This window comes from Hemitrygon akajei, chromosome 27, assembly GCF_048418815.1.
Source record: "Hemitrygon akajei chromosome 27, sHemAka1.3, whole genome shotgun sequence".
NCBI classification, from domain to species: domain Eukaryota; kingdom Metazoa; phylum Chordata; class Chondrichthyes; order Myliobatiformes; family Dasyatidae; genus Hemitrygon; species Hemitrygon akajei.
This window is the reverse complement of record NC_133150.1, coordinates 34,376,825-34,403,466: the sequence shown is the minus strand read 5'-3', so window position 1 is coordinate 34,403,466 and position 26,642 is coordinate 34,376,825. Positions and strand designations below refer to the sequence as shown.

At 42.4% G+C, this 26,642-nt stretch overlaps 1 protein-coding gene across 2 annotated transcripts in view; it reads left to right on the top strand.

Annotated features, from left to right (window-relative positions):
* LOC140717246 (cyclin-dependent kinase 18-like) overlaps window positions 1-26,642 on the top strand; it is a 129,107-nt gene that overhangs the window by 70,034 nt on the left and 32,431 nt on the right. For both annotated transcript variants that reach the window (XM_073030606.1, XM_073030605.1), the window contains 7 exons: window positions 3,472-3,596; window positions 5,530-5,655; window positions 9,043-9,099; window positions 10,025-10,139; window positions 17,053-17,147; window positions 19,742-19,804; window positions 24,348-24,471. In XM_073030606.1, the coding sequence (XP_072886707.1) occupies window positions 3,472-3,596; window positions 5,530-5,655; window positions 9,043-9,099; window positions 10,025-10,139; window positions 17,053-17,147; window positions 19,742-19,804; window positions 24,348-24,471 (705 nt within the window). The remainder of the gene's footprint in view (window positions 1-3,471; window positions 3,597-5,529; window positions 5,656-9,042; window positions 9,100-10,024; window positions 10,140-17,052; window positions 17,148-19,741; window positions 19,805-24,347; window positions 24,472-26,642) is intronic.

The window sequence follows — 26,642 nt, the reverse complement described above, 5'->3', positions numbered from 1 at the left end:
GCCCTTTCATTTCTTCTACCAATTTGCATGACCATATACTTCCGGACACTATATTCCATCTGCCATTTCTTTGCCCATTCTCCTAATCTGTCTAAGTCCTTCTTTAGCTTCTCTACTTCCTCAAAACTACCTGCCACTCTGCCTATCTTCAAACCATCAGTAAACTTAACATCAAAGCCATCAATTCCATCATCCAAATCATTAACATATAACATAAAAAGAATCGGTCCTAACACAGACTCCTGTGGGACACCACTTGCCACTGGCAGCCAACTAGAAAAGGGTCCCTTTATTCCCACTCTTTGCCTCCTGCCTATCAGCCACTATTTTATTCATGCTAGAATCTTTCCTGTAATACCATGGACTCGTAGCTTGTTAAGCAGCTTCATGTATGGCACATGTTAAAGGCCTTCCGAAAATCCAAGTACACAACATCTGTCTATCCTGCTTGTTATGTCTTCAAAGACTTCCAACAGATTTGTCAGCCAAGATTTTCCCTTGAGGAAACTATGCTGACTATGGCCTATTTTATCATGTGCCTCCAAGTACCTTGAGACCTCACTTTTAATAATCGACTCCAACATCTTCCCAACCACTGAGGTCAAACTAACTGGCCTATAGTTTCATTTCTTCTGCTTCTCTCCTTTCTTGAAGAGTGGAGTGATATTTGCAATTTGCCGTTCTTCCAGAACCATTCCAGAATCTAGTGATTCTTGAAAGATCATTACTAATGCCTCCATGATCTCTTCAGCTATCTCTTTTAGAAGTTTTCAAAGAACCTTCTCTCTAGTTATGGTAACTTCACACCCTTCAAGCTCTTTGACACTTGGAACTTCCACCATACTGCTAGTGTCTTCCATATTGAAGATTGATACAAAATACTTATTCAGTTTGCCCACCATTTCATTGTCTCACATTACTACCTCTCCAGCATTGTTTTCCAGCAGTCTGATATCCACTCTATGTATATGAAGAAACTTTTGGTATCCTTGTTAATATTATTGGCTATCTTATTTTTGTATTCCTTCTTTAACTTCTTAATGACTTTTTTAGTTGCCTTCCGTTGTTTTTCAAAAGCTTCCCAATCCTTTAACTTCCCACTAATTTCTGCTCAATTATATGCCCTTTAGTTGGCTTTTATGTTGGCTTTGACTTCTCTCGTTAGCCATGGTTGTGACATCTTTCCTTTAGAATACTTCTTCCTCTTTGGGATGTATATATCCTATGCCTTCCAAATTGCTTCCAGAAATTCCAGCTCTTGCTGCTCAATCATCATCCCTGCCAGTGTTCTTTTCCAATCAATTCTAGCCAACTGCTCTCTCATATCTCTGTAATTCCATTTAGTCCACTGTAATACTGATACATCTACTTTAGCTTCTTCTCAAATTTCATGGTGAATTCAATCATGTTATGATCACTTTCCCCTAAGGGTTCTTTTACCTTAAGCTCTCTTATCAGTTCTGGTTCATTGCACAACACCCAATCCAGAATAGCTGATCTTCTAGTGTGCTGAACCCTGAGCTGCTCTAAAAAGCCATCTCATAGGCACTCTAGAAATTATGTCTCCTGTAATCCAGCACCAACCTGATTTTTCCAATCTACCTGCATATTAAAGTCCCCCATGGCTATTGTAACATTGCCCTTTTGGCATGCATTTTCTACCTTCCTTTGTAATTTGTAGGCCTCATCCTTACTACTGTTTGGGGGTCTGTATACAACTCCGATCAGGTCTTTTTATCCTTGCAGTCCATTAGTTCTATCTACAATGATTCAACACCTTTCGATCCTATGTCACCTCTTTCTAATGATTTGATTTCATGTTTTACCGACAGGGCAATGCTGCCCTCTGCCTTCCTGCCTATCCTTTTGTTACAATGTATATCCTTGGACGTTAAGCTCCCAGCTATAATATGAGGCTTCTTTATCACAAAGGAGTCCATGCTATTACAGGAAAGATTCTAGCATGGATAGAAGATCGACTGACTGGCACGTGGCAAAAAATGGGAATAAATGGGGGCTTTTCTGATTGGCTGCCAATTCCACAGAGGTCAGTGTTGAAACTACTTCTTTTCATGTTACGTTTTATGCATGATGGAATTGATGGCTTTGTGACCAGGTTTGTGGACAGTACGAAGATAAGTGGAGGAGCAGGTAGTGTTGAGGAAGCAGGGAGATCTCAGATGGACTTAGACAGATTGGGAGAATGAGCAAAGAAGTGGCAGATGGAATATAGTGTAGGGAAGTGTTGGTAGAAAGAATAAGGGCCTAGACTATTTTCTAAATGGGGAGGAAATTTAAACATCAGAGGTACAAAGGGACTTGGAAGTCCTTGTACAGGATTCCCTCAAGGTTAACTTGCAGATTGTGTTGGTGGTAAGGAAGTCAAATGCAATGTTAGCATTCATTTTGAGAGGACTAGAATATAAAAGCAAGAATGTAATGCTGACGCTTTACAGGGCATAGGTTTGACCACTCTTGGAGCATTGTGAGCAGTTCTGGCCCCTTATCTAAGAAAAGATGTGCTGGCATTGGAGAGGGTCCAGAGAAGGTTTACGAGAGTGATTCTGGGAATGAAAGGGTTAATATACAGTATGAGGAGCATTTGATGGCTCTGGGCCTGTACTTGCTGGAGTTCAGAAGAATGAGGTGGGTGGGGTGGGGGCGGGAGAATCTAATTGAAACCTATCAAATATTGAAAGACCTAGATTGAGTGAATGTGGAGAGGATGTTTCCTACAGGACCATAGGGCACAGCCTCAGCCTCAGAGGACCATCCATTTTGAACACAGATGAGGAGAAATTTCTTTAGCTGAGGCTGGTGAATCTGTGGAATTCATTGCCACAGGTGGCTGTGGAGGCCAGGTCATTGAGTGCATTTAAAGTGGAAGTTGACAGGTTCTTGATTAATCAGGGTATCAAAGGTTACAGAGAGGGCAGGAGAATGGGATTGAGAAGATAATAAATCAGCCATGATTGAATGGCTGAGTTTTTTCAATGTGCTGAATGGCCTAATTCTGCCCCTATGTCATGGTCTTATGGTCCTTTAATTTGAAGAGAAAGGCAAAAGAAGGGTTTGCATTTACCGTATTGCTCATTTTACAACCTCAGCATATCTGAAATGGTTTTAACAGCAAATTAAGAACTTTTGAAATGAAACCCCTACTGTAAAATGGAAGCAGTAACTATCAGTGAATTTGTATACAGCAAGCTCCCACAAAAGCCAATATGATAATGATCAGAAAATTTCATTCAGTTTTATTGTGATTGATGGGTTAACATTTCTTTGGAGTCTTAGAAACATTTTGAATCTCTGTCGTATGAAATAACCCACCTGAGATGGCAAAAGAACTAAGTATTGACTTGTTTCAATTACAGAAAATGAGCCATTGCATTACCATTTCAATGGCTTGATACTTCAGCCAGATCCTACAACACAAACCCTGTTCAGTGATTCAGGCTTCTCTTTATTTAGATATTGCACGCGAAAATCTTCCACTGACGTTGAACGTGCACTCGGACAGAGTTGCACCAGAGGGTGTCCGTTCACCAAATTTGCTGCACTACAGGAACAATCGACAGCGCAGGTTCTCAATGGAGGTAGGGTACCATTTCTTGCTTCAGGCTGGTGTCCTCGTAGTGGAGGGCAAGGCCAAGTTCATGACCCTAGCTACTTCAGTTGATCAAGGCTTAGGGTCAATGCTTTCATTGATAATTAAATAAATTGGAGAACATACACATGGGACAAAGTGGATGATGACAGTCTTGCGTCATTATTTAGTCTTCAGTCTCACAAGTGAAACTAGACTGTCTCTATAACAGCAAGGCAATGAGGCACTTGGGAACATTTGCACTGCTTGGGTACTATATAAATGCAAGATGACATTCTTGCTTCTCATTGTTAAATCTCATTTGTTAAATTTAAATATTGCTGTGACAGGAGAGCTGTGTAGAACTATATATGTTATCCCTGAAATTAAAGGCTTTACGCACGAGAAGCATTTAATGAGTCTGGCCCTGTACTTGATCCAGTTCAGAAGGATAATGGGGGAATTAATAGAAGCCTACTGGATATTGAAAGGGCCGGACAGAGCGGACATAGGGAGGATGCTGATGAATCTGTGGAATTTGTTGCCACAAAGGACTGTGGAAGCTGCCACTGGGATTATTTAAGACAGAGATTCATAGCTTCTTAATTGGTAAGGGGAGTTAATCAACATGAATGATGGTTGATGGCCTAATTCTGCTCCTATATCATACAGTCTTATGATATAATGTACATCACAGAAGAGATAAGCATGGACCTCTCCTTCTTGCTGTTCATGTTATCTCACCAACATAAGAATGTATTCCCCATTCTCTGTTTATCCACCATTAGACACGGACTGTGTAGGTCAGAACTGAGGAGGAACATCATCACTCAGAGCGTAAGGAACCTTTGGGGGCTGTGGAAGCTCATTTACTGTGTTAATTGAAAACAGTGATGTGTAGTTTTCCGGTCATTCAGGAAATCCAGGTATATAGGACTAGTGTTGGTGAGGTTTGCACCTGGAGTATTGCATGCAGTTTTGGTCACCCTGCTTCAAGAAAGATCCCATTAAGCTTGAAAGTGTGCAAAGGGGATTCACAAGAATGTTACAGGACTGAAGGGCATGAGTTTTTGGGAGAGGTTGGACAAGTTTGGACTTTATTCCTTGGAGTGTAGGAGAAAGGATAAATGCAGACAGCCTTTTCCGTGGGGAAAAGTAATCAAAAAAAGTGGGAAGGTTAAGGTGAGAGGGAAATAATTTAAAAGGGACCTGAGAGGCAACTCCTTCATGTAGAAGTGGTGTGTATATGCCAGAAGAGGTGATTAAGGTAGGTTCAACAGCAACATTTGGAAGAATACTTGGACAGGTACAGGAACACAAGTAGAAAAGGTTTAGAGGTATATGGGCAAATGGAACTAGCTCAGGTAGACATTTTGGTTGGCATGGACCAGTTGAGCAGACGGGCCTGTTTCTGAGCTGTATGGCTCTATGCTGAAAGATGGTACTGAGACTGAGGTAGATTAACCCTGTTCCTGGAGCAGGTTTGAGGAGTTTTATGGCCTAACCCTGCTCCCATTTCTTCGGTTCCTCTTTCATTTGCATCTTAACGGTGGGGCACCGTGGTAGAGCAGCAGTTACCGTAACGCTATTACAGCTCAGGGTGTTGGAGTTCGATGTTCAATTCTGATGCTACCCATAAAGAGTCTACACCATGTGGCTTTCCTCTGGGTGCTCCAGTTTCCTTCTGCAGTCCAAAGACCAGTTAGTGGGTTAATTGGTCATTGTAAATTGTCCTGTGATTAGGCTAGCGTTAAATTTGTGAATTGCTGAGTGGCGCAACTTGTTGGGCCAGAAGGGCTGCATCTCTAAGTAAATAAAAATAAATAAATTAATGCTGTTTACTCCAAATGTTTCCTGGAACAACAATGTAATTGATTACTTTCTCATTTGCTTCCCTTTTCCCAATGCCATCCGGCACCTCCCACCATCTGCCTCACTTCCAGGACCTGGGCAAGAGGCTGTCACTCCCGATGGACATCAGGCTCCCGGAGGAATTCCTACAGAGACTGCGACTGGAGAGCCCATCCCTCCCCAAAGCTCAGAGCAGGAACTCCCGCAGAGCCTCTTTGGTGAGTTGGTCACTGGGAGGGCTGGAGGTTCCTGTTTCTCCTGCTCCATAGGGACAGCTGTAAACACTCGGCCCCTTGAGCCTGCTTTGCTTGCCAGCTACAGGGACATGGTAAACTAATTTCACCGGAGCTGGAAAAGACACCTATTTATGCACAGAGTGTTATTTACAACCAGGAACCAAACACAAAATTACTGCGGATGCTGCGAATCTTAAATGTAAACAGAGTATTTGGGAATAGGCTGAATACAGACTCACTTTCAAATACTCTTTACAGCTCATGTTCTCAGTATTATTTGTTTATATTTGCATAGTTTGGCTTCTTTTGCACTGGTTCTTTGTCTGTTTATGGTTTTTGTAAATTCTGTTGTATTTCCTTCTTCTCCTATAAATGCCTCCAAGAAAAACGAATCTCAAGGTAGTATGTGGTTACATACTGTATAGGTACTTGGATAATAGATTTACTTTTGAACTTTGAACTTTGGATAGGTTTAGACTTTATTCCTTGGAGTTCAGGAGAAAAAGGGAAGATCTCATAGTGTATACAAAATTATTGGGAGTATAGACAGAGGGAATGTGTTCAGGCTTTTTCCCTCAGATTGGGAGTGTCTCCAAATGACCCGTCATAGGTTTAGGGTGTAATGAAGACTTAAGGGGAACTTGAGAGGAAACTTCTTCACTGGTGTGAGTGTGGGATCAGCTTCCAGTGGAAGTGATAGATGCTGGTTCAATTGTAACATGTAAGACAAGTTTGGATAGGTACAGAGGGCTATCATCTGGCTGAAGGTAGATGGCACTAGGCAGAAAACCAGGCCAAAATGGACTAGATGGGCCAAAGGGTCTGTTTCTGTGCTGCTGTGTTCAATGGCTATGTGACTAAATATACAGCCGATCATGCAGCATTGCTCTCTGCAAAGTTTACAAAATTTTCTGTTTGCATGTCAAATAGTAATTAAACTGATTAACTCACTAGGTTAAGGATGTTCTTCCTGATGGTAGAAGGTGATAAGATAGGAAGGGACGAACTACTTCCTCTGCTCGAGGGAGCTCAGAACAAAGAAGGCAGAAGCTAGAAATATGAGAAGGGGAATTGGGTCTAAAGTGAAGAAAGTTCTCTTCACTCTAAGGGTAAAGGGAATTTAGAACACAGTGCACAATATAACTTTTTAGATTGAATTTCTTATGAAAATTTGAAGAAAGTTTTCGTGCAAATTCAGGCAAGATTATACATTTTGGGTTCAAGCTGGGAGACTGGAGTTAAGTTCAACTTTAGTTATATAGTCACACAGAGAAAGCACAGAGACAGGACTTTTGGCTGACCAAATCTGCATCAACCGTCAAACACACATCTACATAAAATCTTTCATTAGATAGATAGATAGATAGATAGATAGATAGATAGATAGATAGATAGATAGATAGATACTTTATTCATCCCCATGGGGAAATTCAACTTTTTTCCAATGTCCCATACACTTGTTGTAGCAAAACTAATTACATACAATACTTAACTCAGTAAAAAATATGATATGCATCTAAATCACTATCTCAAAAAGCATTAATAATAGCTTTTAAAAAGTTCTTAAGTCCTGGCGGTAGAATTGTAAAGCCTAATGGCATTGGGGAGTATTGACCTCTTCATCCTGTCTGAGGAGCATTGCATCGATAGTAACCTGTCACTGAAACTGCTTCTCTGTTCATTCTTCATTCCTTCATTCTAATCCTTCATTCTTTTAAAATGCTTTCCACATTCTCATCAATTCACACCCAGATTCTACCACTTACTGACACACTTGGGCCAATTCAATGACCAGTCAATCTACCAACCTGCATGTCTCTGGAATGTGGAAGTAAAACAAAGGAAACTCTCTTCCTTGGAGTGTAAGAGAATGAGGGGAGAATTGATAGAAGTATACAACATTCTGAGTGGTACAGATAGGGTAAATGCAAGCAGGCTTTTTCCACTGAGGTTGGGTGAGACTAGAACTAAAAATCATAAGTTAAGGGTGAAAGGTGAAGTATTTAAAGGGAACCTGAGTGGAGGATCTTCTTCACTCAGAGGATGGTGCACGTGTGGAACGGGCTGCCAGCTGAAGTGGTGGACGCGGGTTCGATTCCAACATTTAAGAGAATTTTGGATCAGCACGTGCATGGAGGACAGTTGCTCAGGAGCAGGTCAATGGAACAAGTCAGAGCAACAGTTTGACCCTAACTAAATGGGCCGAAGGGCCTGTTTCTGTGCGGCAGTGCTCTAAGATTATGAAGCCCATGCAGTCGCAGTGAGAAGGTGCAATCTTCACACAGCAGCTGAGGTCAGAGCAGATCTGTTTGAGTGACAAAAGACTGAACAGTATGCCTCTCCTCTTTTGTTTCCTCTTGAGCCTCCAACAGCTTTTTCTCAGTGAAAGTATTCCATCCATTTTTGAAAGGAGGAGCTAACATGGGCTGCAAAATATCACTTCGGTCTTCTGAGCCAGTGTTGGCTGCTGCCATCAAGTGGTGACTTTATCTTCCTAATTTAATAGAATCTCCAGCAGTCTTAATTCAATCCCTCTGCTCAGTAAGGGTGGCAACTGGGGAGGGAATTGCATTCAGATCTGGACTACTCACGAAGTTCAGCATGCCATCAGTCCCCTGTCATCTTCACACTGGGTCTTCATGCCCCTCCTCAGGAACAACCCTGTAATCTCACAGGGACATCGACACAACTGTTAGCTGTTACTGCTGTCAATAGCATCCACAATGCACGTGTGCTGGCTTTGCATCAATGATATTCTTTTACGATCCTGGTCCAGTGACCTTGGTACAGAATCTAGGTTAACGTCGATCCCAGTGTGGACCATCGGAGATTTATACAGTGGAAGTTGTTTTCATTCAGCTGAGATGTCAAAACAATGATTTGCACCTCCTTTTGGGCAGATATAGAAGATTCCATGCCACAACTTGGTGAGGAACAGGGAAGTTCTCCTTTATTGTCCTCATTAATATTTAGTGGTTTGGGGACTCCGCTGTGTATAGATCGGCTACTAGGTTTCCTATGCTACTTGGTGAACCCTTCCTCAAAAAATCTTGACCGCTTGAGATTTTTGTTGTTCAGAGCTTCCATTTTTCTGTGAAACTAAAGATGGGGTAGCACAGTAGCATAGCGGTTAGTGTAACACTATCATAGCTCCAGCGACCCAGGTTCAATTCCATCACAGTCTCTACATTTTCCCCGTGATCGTGTAGGTTTCCTTCAGGTACTCTGGTTTCCTCTCACATTCCAAAAACGTACAGGTGAGTAGGTCAGTTAGTCACATGGGGTAATTAGGCAGCACAGGCTCATTGGGCTGGAAGGGCCTCTTACCATGATATATCTCTAAAGTCATTTTTGTTTCATTCTCTCCAGTCAGACATTGGATTTGGGAAGCTGGAGACTTACGTCAAACTGGACAAGCTAGGAGAGGTGAGGCTGAACTCCCTTGCTGCCTAATTCCTTTCACGTGCTATCTGCTTTCCTCTTAGGTTCGTCAGAGGACATTTTCCACAATCGGTAAGAAACGGGTTAATATTGAAGTAATGTCGATTACTTCTGCCTCTTGGCTTAAATTACCAGAGAGATTTCAGTGTTAGCTATCTAGCCACAAAATCTTATTGTCCCACCTCCTAATTATCTCAGCTATCCTTGCAAGGATGAACTCCTCCAAGTATATATCTGCAAGGCTGACTCTCATTCATATCAGAGAAGCAGAAAAGGTTACTTCATTAAATATACTTAACACACAGCTAGATGGATTTTTGCATAGCAGGATAATTAAGGGTTATGGGGAAAAGACAGAAGGTGGAGCTAAATGATACTGAATAGTGGAGCAAGTTCTATGGGTCAGATGGCTGATTACTGCTCCTACTTACTTTCTTATATTCTTCGAATAACCTGTCCTTTGTCCAGCTGAGTGACTTAATTTAATTTATGGTTTGGTTAAAGACTTAGACTTGGTGACTGACTCTTGTAAAAACTGTCCTCTGGGATTACTGACTAATTGAGTCCCTAGCCAGACTCTTTTTCCAGGGCAGAAGGAGGTAATGTCAAAGGCATAATTTTGTGAGATTGGAAGAAGGTATAGGAAGGATGTAAAAGGTAAGTTTTTTATACAAAGAATGGTGAGTGCATGGTGGAGGAGGCAGATACATTAGGGGCATTTAAGAAATTCTTAAATAGGCACCTGGATGATAGAAAAATGGAAGGTTATGTAGGAGGAAATGGGTAAATTGATCTTAGAGTAGGTTAAAAGGTTGGTACAACATCATAGGCTGAAGGGCTTGAATGGTGCTGTAATGTTCTATGTCCTACCTTGCCCACTCTCTCAGGAATCCTGGCACTTTTCTTTCAGGGAACTTATGCCACCGTGTTTAAGGGAAAAAGCAAGCTGACAGAAAACCTGGTGGCGTTAAAGGAAATCCGACTGGAACACGAAGAGGGAGCACCATGCACTGCAATTCGTGAAGGTACAGTTCAATTCCTGAACTCCACTCCACGTATCATCGATGTAAGCTCCAGCAGGAGTCTGGTTTGCTGGTGCGAGGAGTAAGTAGTGTGTTCAGGCAAACCTGACCTGTGCAGGGTTGGTTCTGATTCTGTGTTTCTCTCTCTTGTTTCAGATTAAGAAGGTGTGCTTGGTAATTCCCTGTGTTTGACCTTGTATCTCGGGTATTTAGGAGATATTGTTGGGTCTCCAAAGGCTTTGGAAAAATCCAAGACTTCACTTAACTTCTTGAATCCCTGCCATACATATTCTCCTGATCTCAGAGCCAGCAGGCTACAGTCTCTAATTGGACCTATTCTTGGCTGCCACTCACTAATCTAAAGGAGCCTGCTGTCTGCAGCCTGAGAGATCCTGGCATCAGCTCCCTGAAAAACATCCTGGATAAGGCTATTGGTGGGTTCAAAATTCATCCAATTAGACTTGGTGCAGCATTACCAAGGGTGCTGTCTTTTGGATTAGTGCTTTCTCAAAGAACATGGGGTCTTGCCAATGTTTAGCATTCAGATAGACACTATTGCCTTTTACCTCACTGCTATTTGAGGGAGCTAGCTCAGCTAGCTCTCTTACAGCGGTAGCTCCACATTGTGAATACTCTATTGGCTCCCTGAGGCTTTGAAAAGCGGAGAACCTTAGCAATGTCCAGACCCCCTCCTGTTCTTTCCCCAGGTGTTTGTTCAGGATAGATGTGTAATACCTGGACACTGACTGTTCAACTATTGAAAAACCTCATATTTAAATTCAAGTTCTCCGAGTCACCAGAAGCAGGAACAGGAGCTGATGTTCATAGGCTCAGATAATATGTTAGCTGATCAGCATAAACTAATACTTTATCAGAAATGTTTCAAATGCTTCAATTTAATATCAGAGAATATATACAGTATACAACCTGAAACTCTTACTCTTCACAGATATCCTCATAACAAGAAACCCCATACAATGAATGATGTTTAGTTTTAGTCAACTGATCAGCATAAGCTAGTACTTTGCTGAAATCTTCCCGATTGTTGTGACTTGGTACCTCGGAAGGCTTGTCGTGCTCTTATAGTTGATGTGGAACTATAAATGGAATTTTGTTTTAATTTCCTCGGCCAATAGATGGCAGTATTACCCGTCATTAATTCATTCTGCACTGGCAGAACATCACGGTTCCCAGTATTTCAGACTGGGAAAGTCAGCCCATTAGGTAAAGTTGGGAGAGGAGTTGGGTAGGGTGAATCACCAACATAACGCTTAATTAAATTGACAAGAGTGCAAGCATTAGCATATAGTTATAGAAAAGACAAAGAACAGGAAGTTAGTACAGTATTAAATGGAGAAAACAAAGGGAGATTATGTATGTAAATGCACAAAGTTGTTCCTTTTCACATCTTGTGGTGCATTGGATGGCACTTTTGCACTTGTACAAATAGTCAAAGCTCCCTCACCATTCTCCTTCACTCAGAGGGTGGTGAGAATGTGGAATGAGCTGCCAGCACAAGTGGTAGGTGTGATTTTGGTTTCAACATTCAAGGGAAGTTTAGACAGGTACGTGGTTGGGAGGGGTATGGAGAGCTGTGGTCCAAGCGCAGATCAACGGGACTAGGCGGTTTGAATGGTTCGGCATGGACTCGATGGGCCGGAGGGCTTGTTTCTGCACTGCAGTTTTCTATGACACTAAAAGGGATAGTGAGGGCTTCTTCCCCTCCACCAGCACATTTCTCAACAGTCCATGAACCCATGAATACTATCTTGTCCAAACTATATGTCTTTTACACTATTTACTTATTGTTGCCATTCTTTTAAGGGGGAGCACGGTTGCATTGCAGTTAGCATAATGCTGTTACAGCATCAGTGACCTGGGTGCAATTCCCGCTGCTATCTGTAAAGAGTTTGTACGTCCTCACAGTGACTGTGTGTGTTTCCTCCGGGTGCTCCGGTTTCCTCCCACATTCCATATGGGTTAGTCGGTTAATTGGTCATATGGGTGTAATTGGACAGTGCAGGCCTGTTGGGCCGGAAGGACCTGTTACTGGCATCTCGAAGTCAACAAAATAACCAAATAAAGTGTAATTCCTATACAGGGCAGCAATGACAATCTGTGTGTGAAGCCTGAAGAGTTAGATGAAGTGTTGGGCGGCATCCTAAATTTTTCACTGGTATCGATAAAGGAAACAGACTTTGTAGTTGGAGTAAACAAGAGAAGATATTCAATTCCTTAGTGGACTAATTCCCAGGGCTGGTTAAGATTTATCTCAGGCTGTACTAGAGGCAACTGAAGTGATGCTGGGACTTTGACTGAGGTATCGGATGGCCAGAGGACGGTAAATCTTGTTCCCCTTTGCAAGGGCAATTGGGCTTAAAAAAAACCTAAATCAGTGGTAGGGAAGATATTGGGGAAAATAAAATTAAAAGCAGGATTAATAATCACTTGGAAAAGACGGGACTATTAAAGGAAGTGAACACGACTTTGTGAAGGGCAGACCCTGTCAGGCCAATCTAGCCAAATTATTTTTGAAGAGATAGCGAAGTGTAGTGATGTGCAGTAGATGTTTGATAATATGAACTTCAGTAAAGCCTTTGACAAGGTCCCACATAGGTGACTGGCCCAAAGATTAGGCTCATAAAATCCTGGGCAAGTTGATAAGTTAAGTCTGTAAGTGGCTGATGCACCATCAATAACCCTCGGAGACGGGAGGCAAACGATCGGCTTTTATTAGTCGCAAAAGTGACCACAACATCTTGGAGACTGAGGGAGGAGCAGTGCCTCCAATCGCCTTTATACAGGGGTCTGTGGGAGGAGCCACAGGAGCAGTCAGCAGAGGGGCGTGTCCAGACAGGTATACACATAGTGGCTTGGCAGTAAGAGACAGAGGGTTGTGATTGGATGCTAAGTGAACAATGGTGTTCCACAGGGACTGGGATCTTTGCTGTTTGTGAAATACGTGAATTATTTGGATGTGTATGTGGTCAGTAAGCTGGCATATGATGTGAAGGTTGCTGGAGTTGTTGAGAGTAGCATGATATATTTAGAAATACAACACGGTAACAGGTTCTTATGGCCTAAGAGTCATTCTGTCCAATTACTGTACACCCATGTGTTTCATTAACCAACCAAACTCTACGTCTTTGGACTGTGGGAGGAAACCGAAGCACCCGGAGAAAACCCATGATAACAGGGAAAATGTACAAGCTCCTTACAAACAGTGGTGGTCTTGAAACGGGGTTGCTGGTGATGTAATAGTGCTTTGTGAACCACTAGGCTACTGAGCCACCCTGTGATATGATGATATCCATGTATTTGTGAAGCAGGCTAAGAAATAGCAGATCATCCAGATGAATGATAGGCGATAAGTTTTGGGAGTATTGATGAAGCTGGAACATAATCTTGGAATGGTAATGTTGGGGAACAGGCTGGACATTGTACAAGTTCAATGATTCTTGAAGGGAGCACCACAGTAGGTGAGGTGGTTAGGAGACCACATGAGTTTTGATCTTCATTAGTCAGGGAAACGAATGAAGAACAGGAAGGCTTATACAACATTGACTTTACAAAACATTGGTTGGATCTCAGCTGAAGATCAGCATGCAGATCGGGTCACCACCACTTAGAGGAAGATATGATAGCACTGGAGAAGGTGTTGAGATCCACCAGGAAGTTGCCTATGATAGTGCATTTCATCTAGAAGGAGAGAGTGGACAAGCCCGGCCTGTTTGCCCTGGAGCAGAGGGGACATGATTGAGGTATATAAAATAGTGAGAGGTATAGACAGGGTAGACTGCAGGAAACCTTTCTTCATATCGGAGGTAACTAAAACTAGATTTAGGGTTATCATCATGTGTGGTCTTTTGTTGATTCTATTGTGTTTCTTTGTACTTACTGTGAATATCTACTAGAAAATGCATCTCAGGTTTGTGTATGGTGACATATATGTACTTTGATAATAAATTTCCTTTCTAACTTTAGTCTCTGTCGAGGTCGTGGCTCAGACAGTTGTTTTTTTAAGTTCGTAGGGATGGTTCTATAGACAGAGTGGAGAGTTAAGGGTCAGATGATGGTTTAAGGACAGAGATGTTGAGGAGTTAGAGGTCAGGAAGGAGTCTAGACCACTGGTCCACATTTGAAGGCCCGTGACATGGACGTAAAATGAAGGACAACTGTGGTGAGATTTCGTGGTGGCAGAGAAAGATGAGGACTGGTGCCTCCACCGTCCCCACCCCCCATCCCCCAGGTCTGGGAATCATCAGTTGGTTCCAGGATTGGAGTTCAATGCAGGCAGGAAGTAAGAAGGCTAGGGAGTCTGTTGGTATGTGAAATGATGACACCAGAGTTCAGGCTCCTGGTCGTTTGTTATCATCATAGAGATCTAGGGTTGATGTTGAAGATCATACCCTGAAGGTTGAATGGAAGTCCGATCGTTGTGGCCCAATGGCCAAAGCTCTGGGTCTGCAAGTCTTCAAGTCCACTGGGAAAGCTGAAGGCTCAACGTCTGCTTATCCACGAGATGGCTGGAGGCAGGAGATGGCCTTTCCGGGGGTTGGAGTGGTGTGTGTGTGTGTGTGTGTGTGTGTGTGTGTGTGTGTGTGTGTGTGTGTGTGTGTGTGTGTGTGTGTGTGTGTGTGTGTGTGTGTGTGTGTGTGTGTGTGTGTGTGTGTGTGTGTGTGTGTGTGTGTGTGTGTGTGTGTGTGTGTGTGTGGAGGGGGGGAATGGGGCTTGCTTAGCTGTTGCTATTTTGTTGCTGCTGTTAATGTTGCTTATGTTATTCTGTGAACATGGTGAGCATGCTATGTCGGTGCTGGATTGTGTGGCAATAATTACAGGCTACCCCCAGCACATCCTTGGGTTGTGTTGGTTGTTGATGCAAATGACGCATTTCACTGTATAAATCAATGTACATGTGATAAATAAACAAATCTGAATGCCTTGAATCTGCAAATTCTCCACACCTACTCTATACTACTCGTGCTGCTCTCAACTTTGGAACTGACACCCGTTAATGGATTGTAACGATTAAACATTTCCTCTTGTGTTACATGATTACCTAAACACTGAAAGGTTGATTTGAGGAAAGCACGTAACCAGGGCCAGTTGACATGTCACCTGCAATAATTGACCAAAGATTAACAGGCATTGCACAACTGTCCTAGCGTGTGTTTATACATTGACTTTAACATAGTAAAAGTAACCCAAAACATTTTCCCAGAGAGTTATAAGACACGGATTAACAAAAAGCCTTTAAAGAATTATGGGAACAGGTGTTGAAAGTCTTGGACAGAGATAGTTTAGAACAACAAAGAGATTTGGGAAAAAGAAGAGGGTAGAGATCAGGCTGCATCTAAGGCAGGAAATTACTTGTTGGCTTCTTGATGTTCCCCCTAAATCTCTTCCTGATATGGGGCTTTGACCCAAAATATGGACAATTCCTTTCCTCCCACGGATGCTGCTCAACCTGCCAAGTTTCTCTGTACATTGTTTGTTGGTGCTCCAGCATCTGAGACTACTGAGGTCTTTAAAATAAAGGCGTTGTTGATGGACAGCTATTACTCGAGCATGACCAGACTTCTGCATTGATATATGAGTGAACATGCTGGGGTTCCAGGGATTGAACTCTGTCTGATTACAGACCTCCTACCCTGCCTTTATTATGGGAGACAGTGAAAGTTAGGTGTGTGTGCATGTTTGCCCCCTCCCCCTAACCTTTTCTTCCATTCTCCTCCTTGGTTCCCCTCTTTTCTCTTCTCCTCACCTACCTATCATCTCCGCCCGGTGCCCCTCCTCCTTCCCTTTCTCCCATGGCCCACTCTCCTCTCCTGTCAGATTCCTCCTTCAGTCCTTTAATTTCTGCAGCTATCACCTCCAAGCTTCTCTCTTCATCCCTGTTCTTCCAGCCATCCATCTTCCCCTCCACCTTCCAGTTTAGACTCCTCCTCCTCCCTCCCCTCCCTCTCCACCTTCTTATTCTGGCTTCTTCTCCCTTCCTTTCCAGTCCTGATGAAGGGTCTCAGCCTGAAATGTTGAGTGTGTGTGTGTGTGTGTGTGTGTGTGTGTGTGTGTGTGTGTGTGTGTGTGTGTGTGTGTGTGTGTGTGTGTGTGTGTGTGTGTGTGTGTGTGTGTGTGTGTGTGTGTGTGTGTGTGTGTGTGTGTCTCATTCATGGATGTGAGAGAGAGAGAGAGAGAAGGTATGAGGAAGACAGAAATTGAATAAGACAGCATTTGAGAGAAAGATGTGAGAGTGAGAGAGATACTGAGAGCAAAAATCTGTGAGTTAAATGCTATGTGAAAGAAATTGTGACCAAATGAGAAAATCAGTGTGGGTGATTTGATCTTCAATCACACTTCCACTTCCTAATGACAAAGAAAGGGGATATTCAATCATCGATCTCAGAGCATTTCCATCAACCCGAACCCCACTCATTCTCCTACATCTATTCTCAGTTCTCCACTAAGGACACCTACAGTAGTTAGTTCGTCCACACACCGCCATGCCTTTGGCTTGTGGGAGTAAGCTGGAGTGTCCAGAGGAAATGCCTGTAGTCAAATGGGTAACATGCAAACTCCTCACAGGGAGCACCAGAGTGAGGAAGGCAAGCAGTTCATGCCAGAGTCAGCAGCAGCAGGACCACTGAGCTTCCCCACATCCATTTATGATAGGTGACTGGAAATTAGTCACCACGGGCTGCATTTGAGCATGATTGTAAGGGATAATACATGAGAGGGAGGGACTGGAAAGAGATACAAAGAACGATAGCAAGAGATAAAACCTGCCTGTTGAGGGACAGCGAATCCAGAGACTGTTATCCGCATTCTTTAGAATACTCTTCCATGGAGAGCGTGTGGCTGAGCCAACATTCAAGGACGGACATTTATCCTGATTAACTTCTCGGTTCTACTTCCACAGTTTCCCTGCTGAAGAATCTGAAGCATGCAAACATTGTCACCCTGCATGACATCATCCACACGGAACGCTCCCTCACCCTGGTGTTTGAGTACTTGGTAAGGCACCCAACTATGGCAACTCTTCCGTTCAGCTTTAAAAAATTAAATTGGGAAAATGGGTTAGAACAGCTGGCAGTGTGGAGGACTCCCACTGGATCTCTCTCCATATGGATTCTACCTACTTTACATTGAGGACCTAGGATTGAGATTATGGACATTTCACAAACTCTTAGATAGAGACATGGATGGTAGAAGAAAGTGAAGGCTATGTTGGAGAGAAGGTTCTTATCATAGAGTAGGTTATAAGGTTGCCACAACATTGTGGGCCGAAGGGTCTGTACTGTGCTGTAGTATTCTATGTTCTGAGATGCTGCAAAGAGCAAACCTGCACAAAATTTTTCAACAGGTGCAACACACACGAAGATGCTGGAGGAAATCAGCAGATCTGGCAGCATCTATGGAGAGGCATAAATAGTTTCTGTTTTGGGCTGAGACCCTTCATCAGTACTGGAAAGTAAGGAGGCATAAACCAGAATAAGAAGGTTGGGGAAGGGGAGAGGGGGAGGAGTACAAGCTGGCAGCTGATAGGTGAAGCCAGGTGAGGGGGAAGCTGGGGTTGATTGGGGAGGGGAGGGGAAACGAAGTAAGAAGCTGAGAGGTGATAGGTGAAAGAGGTAAAGGTTGAAGAAGAAGGAATCTGATAGGAGAGGACAATGGACCACAAGAGAAAAGGAAGAAGGAGGGGCACTAGATAGAGGTGATGGGCATGTGAGGAGAAGAGAAGGGGTGAGAGAGTAACCAGAATAGGGAATGGAAAAAGAGAGAAGGGAAAGGGAGAGAAATCACTGCGTTAAAGAAATCAAAGTTCATGCCAACAGGTCAGAGGCTACTGAGAAAGAATTAAGGCATTGCTTCTCCAACCTGAGTGTGGCCTCATTAAGTGATCTTAAACAGGTTCTAGCTGTTTAAAAATCTTTGGCAGAACTGATCTTTGAACTGGACTCCAGTCCTGTAATTCATGTGACCCGGTCAAGAACATGACCCACGAATATATCAAATGGAAGTGGTTGCAGCCCCTATTCAAGTCCTTGAAGGGAATCCACAGGAACCCAGTGTCAATGGTGGACAGAGCATATTACATCCCATACTACATCACCTGACCACCCTATGAATCTCCCTGTTACCTGTAGCAGAGTCCTCAGGTCTCACCTTGGCTCAGCAAAACTTACAGAACTGGATTGGAGGCAAATTATCCAAGAGCCTCACCATTTATCACCACTAATCCATGATCATTTCAAGCTTTTTCTCATTCTTTGTAACAGTTGCTGACTCATTGGATTAAAAAGGCAATATGGCCTAATTCTAAGATTTAGAATTTACACTTGGCCCAATATATCCCTTACAAATGACGATTTGGGTAACTATAGTTCCGTAGGGTGTGTCAAGTGCACGGGACTCTATGTCCTGACTGATTCAAAGGGTTAATATGACTCAATGAGAAACAATCTCTTCTCAAAGAACTGTGGTTTTATGCCTGACTCCAAAGACTTGATGATAAAATCCAGGCTGCCTCTCCCAGCTAAGGGAGATTTGCTATTTTTTAACTCTTGCTGAGTGAAGTTTGCTGGAATATGGGCAACTAGTTTGATTTGGTAAGTAAACGGCACAAACTGTGTTCTGGGAGAGGTGTACTTCAGATCTGATGTTAATCCAAGTGTGACAAGTGCACCTTAAAGATATCAGAGCATCATTTCAAAGCAGGGTAGAGAGGTTCTCTTCATTACCCTCACTAACACTTATCACCTGATCAACCTTACCAAACAACTGATCATTATGTTATTAACATACACAAAATGCTGGAGGAAATCAGCGGGCCAGGCAGCATCTATGGAAAAGAGTACAGTCGACGTTTTGGGTACAGGCCCTTCAGCAGGTCTTTTCCTTCACCAACTCTTTTCCATAGATGCTGCCCGGCCTGCTGAGTCCCTCCAACATTTTGTGTGTGTTACTCAGACTTCCAGCATCTGCAGATTTTCTCTTGTTTGTGATCATTATGTTATTGCTGTTTGTGGGATCTCGCTCTGTGCAAATTGGCTGCAAGAAATAACTATTTATTCAAGTTTCAAACACATTTATTATCAAGGAATATATAATTATACAATCTTGAGAGTGGCTTGCTCACAGGTAGCCACAAAACAAGAAACCCAAAAGAACCCAATTAAAGAAAAAAAATTAAATAAAAGACCAGCACCCAATGTGCAAGAAAAAGAGGGAAAATATGCAAGTCTTGCAAACAATTGAAGTGGACTACAACATTCCAAACTAAAAGTTGAGTCCTCAGATTCGAACCCTGGAGTAGATCCAAAGCCTCGCTTATCAGTTCATCATAATAGTGGGCACTCTTCACAGCGTCAGCACCATAGAAAGAGGAGTGACTGTCACAGAGAGCAAGCAAACTTGGCTCTCACCCTGGATCCTGTCTTTTCAGTCTATCTAGTTCAGCGTTCAAATTGACCAAACAACGGAACAGTAAAAGGTTCCGGCACCCAAGAAAATTTTCTTCTTTCCCTTCTAAGAGTGAAGCTTAGTGAACAGCAATTACAAAACCAATCCCCCACTGCTTAATGTCACTCTGTCCACTTGCTTTGCAGGACAGCGACCTAAAACAGTATATGGACAACTGTGGGAACATCATGAGCATGTATAATGTCAAGGTGAGATCACTTCCCAACTCAATTTTGCTTGAGGTATTTGAGCACTGTTCAGAATAACAAACAGTGCTCTATCTTCCTTTTGATTAAGCTAATCATCTAGCTGTGTGTGCTTCTGTGTGAATAATTGTGAATTTTCATCTGTGAACTAACTAGGTGACAACTCTTCTGCTCTCAGTTCATCCCCAAGATACAGTATCACTACTTACCCATGGGTTAATTAGAAAGGAGGGGACTCTTTGCAGTTCATTTGTTATCCCTAGTCATTAACTCTGTTCATACCTGACTTCTCACACTGTTCTTGTATTTAACCCCGAGATAAGACTTCTAACTAAAGATCTGTACTGTCAGAAATCCTCCTATCTCTACTAAGGAGACATTGCAGATCCACCATAACTTGCTGGCAAAACCCTTAGCATTATATTCCATTGTACACTGGACCTCCTTTCCACTGCCCATAAACAAATGGTTACCTTAACTCTCTTCACTATATAATGGCTCTCACTCATGTTCTCTATGCTTGCTGATCTTCACTAGTTTTTTATTGAGCAAGGTCATTTCCTTGCTTGCAAAACCCTCTTGGTCTTCATCTTTCATCCTGGTTCTCTAACCATTGGAGACCTCACTATTCTTCTGTTTCTATTCCACGAGTGGAGGTTACAATTGTTCTTTAACTACCAAAATCCCTAACTGTGGGGATCACTCCCCAAGTTTCTCCATCTCTTAGTTCACCTTCCACTTCTAAGATTCCCCGAAAGCCCTATCTTTGACTGAACTTTTCAACCATCTTCTCTTGCATCTTCATGTAGACATGTCAAATTTTAGAAACATAGAAAATCTACAGCACAATACAGGCTCTTCGGCCCACAATGCTCTGCCGAACATGTACTTACTTTAGAAATTACCTGGGTTTACACATAGCCCTCTATTTTTCTAAGCTCCATGTACCTATCCAGGAATCTCATAAAAGACCCTGTCATATCCACTTCCACTGCTGTCGCCGGCAGCCCATACCATGCCCTCACCACCCTCTGCGTAAAAAAACTTGCTCCTGACATCTCCTCTGTACCTACTTCCAAGCACCTTAAAACTGTGCCCTCTCGTGTTAGCCATTTCAGCCCTGGGAAAAAGCCTCTGACTATCCACATGATCAATGTCTCTCATCATCTTATACACCCCCATCAGGTCACCTCTCATCCTCCGTCGCTCCAAGGAGAAAAGGCCGAGTTCACTCAACCTATTCTCATAAGGCATTCTCCCCAATCCAGGCAACATCCAGGCAAATTTGTTTAATAAGTCTGTCATTATTGTTAACTGGATTAATCTTGACTGTAAGTTTAATAGCAATATTCTCCCCAGATCTGGTAGTTTTATTACTAATGAATAAGGACATTTACAGAATATTAAAGACTTTACCATGCCAAACACCTCTGTGCATTCAACAGAGGTGTCCGGCATTGTATAGTCTTTAATTCCCAAAGGTTAAGTTTTTCCTATGGATTTACTTCCTCTTCTTCTTAAGTCCATTCACCCAACTGGTGCATAGGCTGCCAACAGCAGCTCACCAAAATCCTCTGTTCTGGGTCAGGTTTTCAAGTTGACCCTAGGTGTAGCACATCTTCGAAGATCCTTCCATTTCCAGGGATGAAGTCTTTGAAGTTTCTGTTGGTATTTCTGTAACGCTGTGTTTTTTTAAGGGATAGGTTTGATAGCCCCATGCACAACTTTCCTCCTTTCACATTAAGGCTTGGGACCGCCTGTCCGTGACAAAGTTCTTGTGGAGTTTCCTTGAGAATATTCCTTGCTGAGTCCTGTAGAAGCCCTGTGTCCGACCTTTGTGATTGAAAAAGCTATTCTGGAAAATTTCTAAATGTTGACAATCCCTTACTTTGAAATAAAACTCGCTTTATTCACTAATCATTCCTGTGCCTAATGACTAGAGGTGCTTGTTGAAGTTAATGCTTCATAAACTTTGATCCTCAGTGAAGTAAATCCCGGAAGTTTGCTCATCCGAAATCCAGTACTAACTCAGATTTTGGCAACAAAGAGAAGTCTTACTCAACACACTGAAAGTATTGCTTTAAAGTACTTCAGGATTGCTACACCCAGATGACAGAAACATGTCTGCTAATTTTCCGTAAATGATTAAATGTTGAAAAAAACCCCGAAACTAGAAGACCCAAAGATCATATGACATAGGAATAGAATTAGGCCAGTCTGCTCATGGCTGATTTATTATTCCTCTCTACACCCTTCTTTTGCTTTCTCCCCGTAAACTTTGATGCCCTTGATAATCAGGTAAATCGTTGACTTTAAATTGCATGGTTTTACGGAAAGAAATAAAGAAAAAGTACATCTACAGTAATTTGTAGGTTTGTACAACCCCAACATGAGCATATTTTTGCTATTTGATGCATGCATTTCCTTGTCCACATCTCTCATAACACTGAAACCCCACCTAGCAACACCTCAATTAATAAACTCAAGTCGTTCCACAGCCACCCGACTTCATCTCTTTAAACTTCACAGTGTCTGAAGGATCTCCGCATTCAGTCATAGAATTATAGAGCTATAAAGCATGGAACACAAGCCTTTCATCCCATCTCATCCATGCTGACCAAGTTGCCAATCTGAGTTAATTCTATTTGGCTGCATTAGGCCCATATCCCTTTAAGTCTTTCCTATCCATGTACCTGTCCAAATGTTTTTTTTAACTGTCACAATTGTACCTGCCTCTCACACTTTTCCTGGTAGCTAGTTTCATGTACTACCACTCTGTGTGAAAATGTTGCCCCTTGGGTCCCTTTTCGATTGTTTCCCTGTCACTTTAAACCAATGTCCTCCAGATTACCCTACCTGGTGGAAAAGTCTGTGGCTACTCACCTCATCTATACTGATCATGATTTTATAATGATTTATGGTTCTATAGGGTCTTCTAGTGATGGTGCCTCTAGACTTTCATCACTCCATTGTTTCTGGAATTTCCTTCCTCACCTTCTCCATCTCACTATATGTTTCATATGAATATATCTTAAAATCTATTGTTTGGCCAAAAGTTTGGTCCTCTGCTGTGAGATCTTAATATGGTGTGGAGGCAAATTTTATCTGATAACATTCCAGAAATGCACCTTGAAAGACTTTACTCCATTAAAGGGTTATATAAATAAAATAATTATTGCAGTAAAGTAAGTGAATATCAGTTGTTGTAAAGAAACACTATTAATCAAAGGCCATGCAAAGCATCTGAGAAAGTTTTTGCCAAGGTTTTCTACCATCAGGTTTATTCTTCTCTATTCAGTCTTGAACTTTCCGCTAACTTCCGCTGTCTTCTGAAGCCAGGGACACATGGTATCAAGGGTCAAGCCTCTGCTTTCCTGGTGGCTGCAGGTCAACTTTGGTCAAATATTGTTTGATAGCCTGTACAGACAGAAACTTTTAGAGACAGTTCTGCCCACCCCACCCCCCAGCTTCATGATCTGGGGATTGAGCAAGTGATTGTAACGTGTCTTGGCTGACATCAGCAGAGATCTGCAAGCCAACCTCTGACCCTAGAGGTTGAACTTTTCTTCTCTTGATTGTGAATGAAGTATAAAGTTGGCCTCCCACTGACATTCCTCAGAAAAGCTTTTATTTCACATTTCATCTCCCCACATGATTTAAAACAAATATATGCTCACTAAAAGTTCTAGACATTTAGGCAAAATGTATAAGGAAGAAGGCAAGGAATATATCCTGTCACCTGCAAGAGAGACACTGAATTTCTATTACTTTGTTTTATAATTGGGTGGTGGAGTGGAGAAGTGTCTCTATCAAAGGAGGTGTAAGGTGCTCCTTCCTTCCGCTAGCCTGGAAGTCACACTTGGGCAAGTTAGCACCAGCTTAACCCCCCCCCCCCCACCCCCACTCCACCCCCACTCCACCCCACCTGATTAGGGTCACATGAAGCCATGGGAACAGGTGGTGGATGGTCGTAAGAGCAGCTGGTGCATATCACAAGTCCTGGTTATGTGACCACTGGCGCCAAGCGGACAATTTCTGAAGAGTATTGATAATGGCTGGGGTCACCCTTCTTGTAAAGACACTGCCCAGTAGAAGGCAATGGAAAACCACATTTGCAGAAAAATTTACCAAAAACAATCACGGTGAAAGACCATAAACACCTACATCATGTAACATGGCATGTAGTGATGATGATGTCTTATAATGAGACTGGAATATTGATTCAAAACTAAAGTCTCCAAACCAACTCAAGCATTTAGTAGAATCTTATTTACCCTCAAGATGTGTAGAATGTTGAATTTGCTACCATTTGAATTGTTGAGGCAACTGGCATTTAATTGCATAAGCTCAGAGGATAAAACTGGGTAAGTACAATGAACAGAACAGAGTTAGATGAAGAAGGGTTAGTGATGGCTCATGTGGGGAATAAATAATTTAAACTAATCAGACCAAATGGAAATGTAAAAATAAACTGAAGATATATATATATATATATAAATCTGGTCTTCTTTTTATCTATAATGCAACATTTTTCTTTTGCTGACAGATATTTATGTTCCAATTGCTGAGAGGATTATCCTACTGCCACAAGCGGAAGGTTCTACATCGAGACCTGAAGCCACAGAACCTGCTCATCAATGAACGAGGAGAGTTAAAATTAGCTGATTTTGGCAAGTGTTCTCTTATCATTCTCTTTTCACAATCATCTTTCATCTATGTTTGGTCTGCATTGCTGAACTTCAAGGACACGTAAATCCAGAGATGGGGACGTCCACACTTTTTTCCTCTCTGCATATTGAGTGTTTGTTGTTTTTTTTAATGGGTTCTTTTGGGTTTCTTAGTTTTGTGCCTGCCTGTAAGGAGGCAAATCTCAAGGTTATATAATGTTTGCATACTTTGATAGTAAATGTACTTTGAATTTTGAACTTTGATCCTCAGCTTAGTTCCAAGAGCAGGGGATTTGTTATTGTAATCTTATAGTGACCATGAATGAATTGGGAGCTGACAGCTAATGCTTTTCTGCATACTTCCCCCGGTGGGTAGACATTGCTGGGGGATGGGAACCAAATTGAAGAGATGGAGGAAGGGGCGGTTGGCTCTCAAATAGAGAAAGCTTGTAGAGAGTGTGAGAGGGAAGATAGGCAAGTGATAGAGAAGGAAAACACTCAGACCGATGGTCTATTTTAATTCAAGAAGCATCATGAACAAAGCGGATGAGCTTAGAGCGCAGATCAGTACTTGGGGCTATGATGTTGTGATCATTACAGAGACTTGAATGGCTCAGGGGCAGGAATGGTTACTTCGAGTGCCAGGCTTTAGATGTTCAGAAAGCATAGGGAGGGAGGCAAAAGAGGTGGGGGCATGGCACTGCTGATCAGAGATAGTGTCATGGTTGCAGAAAAGGAGGAAGACATGGAGGGATTGTCTACGGAGTCTTTGTGGGTGGAAGTTAGGAACAGGGAGACAGATTCTGGAAAGTTATAATAATAAGAGGGTTGTCATGGTGGGAGATTTTAATTTCTCAAACATTGATTGGCATCTCCGTGGAGCAAGGGGTTTAGATGGCGTGGAGTTTGTTAGGTGTGTTCAGGAAGGTTTCCTAACACAATATGTAGATAAGCCTACAAGAGGAGAGGCTGTACTTGATCTGGTATTGGAAAATGAACCTGGTCAGGTGTCAGATCTCTCAGTGGGAGAGCATTTTGGAGATAGTGATCACAATTCTATCTCCTTTACCAGAGCATTGGAGAGAGATAGGACCAGATAAGTTAGGAAAGTGTTTAATTGGAGTAGAGGGAAATATGAAGCTATCTGGCAGGAACTTGGAAGTATAAATTGGGAACAGATGTTCTGAGGAAAATGTACGGCAGAAATGTGGCAAATGTTCAGGGGATATTTGTGTGGTGTTCTGCATAGGTACATTGCAATGAGACAGGGAAAGGATGGTAGGGTACAGGAACAGTGGTGTACAAGGCTGTTGAAAATCTAGTCAAGAAGAAAAGAAAAGCTTACGAAAGGTTCCAAAAACTAAGCAACGATACAGATCTAGAAGATTATAAGGCTAGCAGGAAGGAACTTAAGAATGAAATTTGAAGAGCCAGAAGGGACCATGAGAAGGCCTTTGCAGAGAGGATTAAAGAAAATCCCAAGGCAGTCTACAAGTATGTGAAGAGCAAGAGGATAAGATGTGAGAGTATAGGACCAATCAAGTGTGACAGTGGAAAAGTGTGTATGGAACTGAAGGACGTAGCAGAGGTACTTAATGAATGCTTTGCTTCAGTATTCACTACGGAAAAGGATCTTGGCGATTGTAGGGATGACTTACAGTGGATTGAAAAGCTTGAGCACATAGTCATTAAGAAAGAGGATGTGCTGGATCTTTTGGAAAGCATCAAGTTGGATAAGTCTCCGGGACTGGATGGGATGTACCCCAGGCTACTCTGGGAGGTGAGGGAAGAGATTGCTGAGCCTCTGGTAATGATCTTTGCTTCATCAATGGGGACAAGAGAGGTTCTGAAGGACAGGAAGGTTGCAGATATTGTTCCATTATTCAAGAAAGGGAATAGAGATAGCCTAGGAAATTATAAACCAGTGAGTCTTACTTCACTGGTTGGTAAGCTGATGGAAAGGATCCTGAGTAGCAGGATTTATGAACATTTGGAGAGGTATAATATGATTAGGAATAGTCAGCATGGCTTTGAGAAAGGCAGGTCATGCCTTACGAGCCTGATTGAATTTTTTGAGGATGTGACTAAACACATTGATGAAAGTAGAGCAGTAGATATAGTGTATATGGATTTCAGCAAGGCATTTGAAAAAGTACCCCATGCAAGGCTTATTG